We start from the raw sequence: 7,869 nt of genomic DNA on the forward strand, positions 1-7,869 counted from the left end.
TTAGGTGGGATGGGGAACCAATGCGTGGCTTGCTTCAAAGGTTTTTAAGAAGAAAAGTTATAAACAAGGTAAGAAATTAAATCAGCTTCAGCAATTTTGTTCAGCACCAGGTCTGTAAAATATGTACGATGGTAATGTCAAAAGCTGAACAGATAACTAAGTTGTTTCAGGAAAAAAGCATTAATTTCTGCAAAGATATAGGCTGTGTACCTGTAGATGTTGTGCTTGGCCTCATATAGGAAGGTGTGTGGCCATTAGCATAAACACACAAGTTGGCTGCAAATAATGATACTGTGGATACTTGCTTATCCACTGTATGAAAACGTCCTTCAGCAATTTTTTTCATCTTCTGTGTGAGCCTTATAGTAAGAATCTGTTCAGCAAACGTAAAATCTCTTTCTCAAGAAATTTATTCTACATGTCTAAAATAAGATAGTTATATGTCCTGTTTCTAAGTTTTGTCTAAGTTTTAAACAGCAAGAAGAGTTTTTGTGATTTTCAACTCAAAGAGGAAATGGGGGTGAAAATACATCAGTAGGGAAGTTGTTTTGAGCCAATAGGTCTGCTGAAGCTGGAACAAAAGTGAAAAAGAGAATAAAGATGGGAAGTCTGTTTTAACATGAATAAATAAATGGAGGATGGGATATGTAAAGAAAGATGTGGGCAAAAGCAGGATTGTGGAATTTTGAAAGTTATTTGGAAGAAAACCATTCCAGTGTGATAGCAGCTATTGCAGACACTCAGGCAGTGTTAGAAGTTGGGAGGGGGGAGTTTAATCGAAACAGCTGCAAAGGAAAATAATCTTGGCAGCAGAGTCTTGAACAGGCTTAAAAAGGGAGATTGTTCTAGGAATAGAAAAAACTGTCTGTAGTAAAAAGTCCTGGTCTAGGACAGCAGAGCTACTGTCGGTTCTAACTGTTCAGCTGTATGTATCTTGTTTATCCTTGGGGATGTCATCTCCTGTACCCTGTGCCACCGTTCTCATCTATAAAACCTTACTGATTCAAAGAGATCCTAAAGAGGAAACGTGTGGTAACTGAACATTTCTGTTATAATAATGAGGAAATTTAGAAACATTCCTAGGTATTCTTTAATAGCAAGAACATGAATACAGAATGTAAAAAAAATCATGTGAAATTTATCAATTAAACTCTTATTAGATTACTTTTCTTAGATGACTTTTCTCAGGTACATAGTTATTTATAAGTACTTTTTTCTGTGTGACATGGTAAGCTGGAACCGTTATGAGTGGTTGTCTGGCTGAGGGTATGAATCGTTTCCAGAATCCTTGTGCGAAGGATGGGGAGGGCAGCAACTGTCTGTAGGCAAGTAGGTGGGTTGGTTGAAGCTGGTATCTTGCAGATACACTATAGCGCTGGAATGAGGTATAGGCCAGAGGACAGTGCAATAAAAGTATGTAGCAGAATTCTCCTCCATCCTCTTGAGGAGGAAGATTGTATTCTGAAGCCTGTACTGGAGAATACCTAGTGGTCTAAGCCCCTTTATAAAAGACAGAAAGACTTTGATCATAGATCATTCCAGCTCAAAGAGAAGGACTGCCTTCAGCTGAGTACAAGCCCAGGAAATCCAGCAACGCAGACAACTGCAGAAGCAGTGGTGCTCTGACTTGTTCACAAAGGCTGGATCAAACTTACTCTGCCAAAATGCTACCAGAACTTGCAGCATCTTGTAACATGTCATTTTCAGGCTATTTTGTTTAGGCTTAAAAGCAATCCTTAGTCTCATAGGTTAGAGTTTAACAATGTAAGGGGTTCCTACCTCTGACTGAAGTTGAAGAAAATTTGGGTAGTAATCTCATTAAGTTTACTTTCTCTAAAGCATAGATGCAGATGGTGGCTCTTTGGAGAAAAGCGCCATGTGTCTTCCTCTATCTTCCCTAATTAAATGATGAATAAAAATGCCCAGTGTGCTAGTATTTTTTTTTAATTACACACATGTGCCATTTGCAGACTCCAGACTCAAATGCCAGTTGGTGTGGATCTGAAAATAGTGGAGTCCAATGTTAAAAATAGAAGAAAGATTAACCTGTTACAAAAATCTAAGGGAAAGTAAAAGCACATTTATTTTTTGAACAATAGACCATTTCTGAGATCTTTACTTGTGCCTTAACAGTCTTGTTTTCAGATGAAAAGCTCTTTTTTCCTTATTTTGGGTTATTAGGATATATGGGAACAGCTGAAATGTTTTTCTACATTAACATTAAATTGTTCACCTGTAGACTCTGTCAAGAAGCTCTGGCTTCAGTGCTGGCAAATACTATCCCTACTGCATCTTTTAATGCTTCTTTTTAATTCAGACTGTTCCAGAGGATAATCCTAGGATTAGGATGATGAAGACTGTAATTTGGAGTCAGATGAAATAGAAGATTTTTCTGGCACCAAATAATTTGCCTTTAAAAGCATGCTAGAAAATGCAAGTCTTAGAGGAAGGCATCTTTCCTTCATTGCTACTAAGTAAAAATCAGTATAGAAATCCACTGAGAACATGCCTAGATCAGACATTCCTGTTCTGTGTGATTGTATGTTCTTTCATATGCCCTATTTATATCATATACAATGCACAGGATATGGCAGGTGCTTCTTGCAATCCTGGTGTTAAACACCATTAGAAAAAGCACTGCTGCCAAATTTGGGTCTCCGTTTCCCACAAGAAAGTGGAGACATGTCAGTTTATTGATAAGGAGATATCTTCTAAAGTGTAGTTGGGGAAATAAGTTTTAATGCAGGACTTCAGTATACTCTGTAACAAAGTTTGACCAGTTTTTGACTGTTCCTGATTTTCATAATAGCAATATATCAGGAAAAAACCCCACAGCCTTCTTGGAGTTTCAAGGAAAGTGTTTGCAGCAGAGGTCTTACGTCATGTCAAACATCTTTTCTCTCTGCAGTTCAGAGGCAAAGTACCTCCTCCATGCGATCCCGTGTGTAAGATCATAGACTGGATTCTTGCTGTTTGGCACCAGCTGAACTCTTGCTTATCACGTCTAGGAGCGCCTGAAGCACTTATGGGGCCAAAACATTTCTTCTCTTGTCCCGTGGTGCCAGGGCATAGCCAAGCGACAGTGAAGTAAGATTTCTATTTCCTATTTGACATCGTTCTGTGCCAACTAGATACTTATTACAAATGTAGCAGTTATGGTTCTCCCAAGCAGAAATTATTGAAAGTTTTAAGACTTTTGTTTGGTATTTAATTACTAGAAAGGCAATTTTGAAGGACACAAGTGGGTACTGGGTGTCTAACACTATTTGAAAGTCAGTGCTTTTTTGTGATCTTTCAGTTACTTTCTGAAACAGAGATCACAAAATATTACTTGTACTGGAATGGCTAATACTGCTCAACCCTTTAAAGGTTTTGTTCTTCACTTCAAGATAGCGCTGTAAATAAAGCTGTTCATTAGTGAACAGACCGAAATCAGGCTCCAGAATTCTGAGCTTGAAAAGTTGGTAAAATTTCCTTTTGAGGAAAGTTGTATATGAGGGAAATCTAGAGAAGTGGAGTGATTTCTCACTCTTCTTAATATCTGGTATCATTGTTAAACATGCATAAAATTTCACAGATGTATTAGCATAGTAAATAAGGCAGATACATACTTTTTATCTATACACATGATTAGATGTCCTATAAAATACAAGAATGATGAAAATTCTGTCCGTTCTTGCATAGTGCATATTGCGTGAGCATCTGCTCACATTCCAACTTTACAGCAATATTAGCGAGTGATACAAGAAATAATTGTAGAATTTTAAAAGGTATTAATTTCATACTAAGGTGTTGCTTGGCTATATTAGAAAGGTAATGAGACACTAATTAATATTTGAACTTATTCAGAATTCAAATAATAACATTGGTTTCTGGAGAAGCAACATTACTGTTCTCACTCTTCTTCACAGCATTCTCCTTAATTGCCACTTCTGTGACCTCTCTGATTTTTCTCTCTTGTACTAGTTTCTGTTGACCTTTCTTCCAGCGGCCTCTGGTTAGCATGTGCACTGGCTTTCTCATCTTCTGTTCTGTCTGCAGTTCTTGATACAATTTGCTTGTTCATTTTCTTTTTTTTCCCCCTAAAAGGCCAGATTATCTAATATCCAGAGTAATTATCAAAGTCTAAATGTGTATGCAGCATTGACATGAAATTTTATGGGTGCTATGAAATAAAAAAAGAATAAAATATACCATGCATCTGTCTCTTAACTTCCTCTTGAATCATGTCCTCTGAAATGTCTTAATCATTTATTTATTGCAATGGCATTAGTAATGGACAGAAAAACTATTCTTTAGATACCTTCATTATGCATTTCTGAGTTTGGATTTCTCCTAAACATAACTTTGACTGGATTCACAATGCTTTATTTTTAGCACAATCCCAAAATGTGTTTTATAGTAGCAATATGCCATCTGACTCCTCATTCGAATGTAGTTTTTGTTCACTAATAAACAATTAAAAAGCACAGCTCCAGTGAGCACTTACTGGATGTTTTTAGTTTAGCAGCATGATGGCTCAGTGTGGTCATATAACTAGCAATAAATAGCTTTAATTAGCAGCTCACTGGTTGCTGTTATTTCAACCTAATTAACCACTCCTGTCCTCTTGCCCCTCCTCTCCACTGTGCTATTCTGCTGCTTTTTGCATTTGTTAAAGCTTCACTGAGTCAGTTAAATTCATTAAAACAGCAGACAGCTATCTACAAACTGGGTTTGTTCTGGGCTAAGTGTTAGCACAAGGCAAATGGTGGAAGCAGGCGGCTGGGAAGGGACAGAGAAGGCATGACAGCGAATTCTTTCCTGCTGTCTCCTGTTTCCTGTAGCTTCACGTATTTTGGAGAGTACAGTGAATAAATAAGGGACATTTTAGCTACTTTTTTTTACTTATTTTTGATCTAGGGAATTAAAGGTGATGTTCCAACAGGAAAGAGTTTCACTTTACAGCTCTTTTTCAGGGGCAGGGAGGTACGATACCTTTCCCAGGTATCAGCTATATCAAAAAACTGGGGACTTGATCAAGCTGAGCGCAAACGTAAGACTGAATTTACACACCAGGTTAGAATTTTATTTAGAGAGGCTGGCATTGTACAGCTCATCAGTTGTTAACTGTTAGATTAGAATGGGCTCAATTAATTTTACCTTTGCAGCATTAATTTCTGACCATTTATACCAGCAAAATGTCGAAAGCTTACATAGGCAGAAATGGAGAGAGAGAGCTCTTTATTACTAAAACTAAAGCAATTGTTTATTTTTGTAGCTTAACTTAGCTAGCAGAAGCAGACTAGGAATATTCTATTCTATACGGAATGGTATCTACAATATTATGCTAAGGAAACTTCAAGGAACTTCTCCAGTATGCATTTTACATCTTATTTCAACAACTGTACTAATTATTTTTCTAAGTAATGTAACTTTTATCAATCTTATACCAGTACTTTGTAGCACGGTTATCTATCATAAAAACTCAATCTTATGCTTCATAACTAACCAAAAATACATCTACCAAATGATTCATGCAGTCTAACTTTAAAAAACAGGAAAAAAAAGAAAAAGCCAAAAATGTCGTCGTAATCTTTTGGATAAGATGGCTTCTGTGTATCAGCGTATCCAACAAAATGGTTCATTTAAGTCAAACAGTTATTTTAGCCTTCACTTTTTCAGAATAGATTTCTGCAAAGCTGAAACACAGCATGATAGCCTATCATTTCTTATAGACCTTTAATATAAAACCTCTGACACTCAATCTTGCCATCTTCATCCCATAAGAGGGTATAAGGAAAAAAAAAAGAGTTGGATTTGATCTAAAAAAGATTGTCTCAGTGTCTGTTGTAGATGTGAGCTGAGTCCTAAGCCTGAAACTCCTAGCTCTTATCCGTTGAGAACTATAAGCTGTAAGAAATAACATTTATTTATTTCCTAATACAAATTTTTCACTTCTGTGCTAAACCAACATAGTATTTCTCTCTTAGAAAAGCAAAAGTCCCAGAAGAACCATGTCCCTTTGAATGAAATTTTTGTAATCAGACCCAGTCTCTAAACTAGACAGTCTGGAAAATCCACAGCATACTGGAAACACAGTTCACCATATAAACAAAGAAATAGGAGAGTGAAAGCAAGGCAGCTGTACGAATAGAAAGGTCTTGTAAGTTGGACAAGTTTGGAAATGGAAGAATACTGGAAAGGGTGCAATCATAACTGAATACCTCCTTTTTCCCACTCTGGCAGCAAATAGGCTGCAAATGAACACCTGCAAGCATGGAAACATCTCCATGCACTGGCAAAGGTGAAAGGGGATTTTTTTGTATATACACAAACACACATCTTTCTGGGACATTCTTTCTTTTAGCCTTAAACTGAAAAGTAAGTTTTATAGTCCTTATCTGAAGGAGGAAAAGCATCAGACAGTAAATAGTTTGCTAAAGCAACCTGAAGAAAGTTAGGTCAAATAGTTTAATACAAAAGAAACACACAAACCCTACCTTAAATAAAATCAGTTCCTCTCTGACATGTGGTAAAATAGGAAGTCCAAAATACATGTTTCCTGAAAATGCAAAATCTGATATGTTATCCAAAGTATAAAATCTTGTGTTTTGATCATTGTCTCTGAAGTTAAGGGATTGTTTGTGTGTCTACAGGTGGATGTCCAAGTTATGGAATGCAGTGATAGCTCCCAGAGTTCAAGAAGCAATACTCTCCAGAGCCTCTATGAAAAGACCATCTGTACCAGGACAAGCAACAGCCAGAAAAAATCCTAGCCAAGGTCAACAGGCTGTTGTTAAAGCTGCCCTCAGTATCTTGCTAAATAAAGCTGTTTTGCATGGATGTCCTCTACCCAGAACAGGTAACAGTTCCCAGTCTGAAAGGCAAGTAGTTGTATGTTGCCAAAGCGGGTCTTTTAACTCTTTGATTCCTTTTTTAAAACCACCACAAAACATAACTGTAGTTATGATGGGAGGTGTGTGGTTAAAAGCATTCACAATCACTAAACTAAGTAGTTGTATAAGATAATCAAAGAATAAACATTTGCAACAGTCAATTCTTCTTAACATTGTTTTACTTTTGTTTCAGAGCTAGATAATTACATAGCAGATTTTAAGGGAGGAAATTTTCCTTTATCTGTGGTTTCGAGCTACAAAAATTGTAGTAAGAAAAGAGGTGAGAATGCTTCTTGGAGAAAAGTGAGCACAAGTCCTCGCAAAAAGTCAGGCCATTCATCCTCCCAGTCATGGAGTAAGCAGGAGACAAATACTGAAGGTAAAACTTTCTATTCTCAATCCTGAAAGAAGGTGTGAGGGTTTAAGCTGCATCATTATGAATCTAACTTTTTTTTTACATCATAAATTAAAAATTCCCAATTAAATGACACTCATGTTTATGTTTACCAGTAAAAAATTGTTTACTATTTTTCCCCAAAACTAGTTCTTTGTGACTGTGAGGCATCCTAATTAATTTTTTTTTTGGTTTGTTCTAATGCCCTTCCTGTTGTCTTATGATGAGGTAGGCTTTGGCTCAGACGGTGGAAGACTGAGCAGTGGTTCCACCTCATATTGCATGGAATGATGTTCTATCATTCTCTTCCTCAATACCAGATGAGAGAAAGCTTCATTACTTGATTGGTATGTTGTCTTATGATGAGGTAGGCTTTGGCTCAGACGGTGGAAGACTGAGCAGTGGTTCCACCTCATATTGCATGGAATGATGTTCTATCATTCTCTTCCTCAATACCAGATGAGAGAAAGATTCATTACTTGATTGGTACTCTTTAGTTCTGCACCTAATTTACAGTACACCCAATTTTTGGGGTTTTTTACATATACTTTATAGCTTCACTACAGTAATTATCACAGAATCACAGAATCATTAAGG

General features: G+C 36.8%; 1 protein-coding gene across 1 annotated transcript in view; it reads left to right on the forward strand.

Moving 5' to 3' along the window:
• The window catches only part of CTTNBP2 (cortactin binding protein 2), a gene marked incomplete at both ends in the record, with an annotated part of 43,829 nt that extends 36,572 nt beyond the window's left edge, over positions 1-7,257 (forward strand). The window contains 4 exons of the mRNA XM_010292721.1: positions 1-68; positions 2,909-3,087; positions 6,639-6,844; positions 7,072-7,257. The exon at positions 1-68 is cut by the window's left edge and continues 138 nt beyond it. Of these exons, the coding sequence (XP_010291023.1) occupies positions 1-68; positions 2,909-3,087; positions 6,639-6,844; positions 7,072-7,257 (639 nt within the window). The remainder of the gene's footprint in view (positions 69-2,908; positions 3,088-6,638; positions 6,845-7,071) is intronic.
• Positions 7,258-7,869: the final 612 nt, after the last annotated feature.

The sequence above is a fragment of the Phaethon lepturus genome, unplaced genomic scaffold (assembly GCF_000687285.1).
Source record: "Phaethon lepturus isolate BGI_N335 unplaced genomic scaffold, ASM68728v1 scaffold24478, whole genome shotgun sequence".
Taxonomy (NCBI): domain Eukaryota; kingdom Metazoa; phylum Chordata; class Aves; order Phaethontiformes; family Phaethontidae; genus Phaethon; species Phaethon lepturus.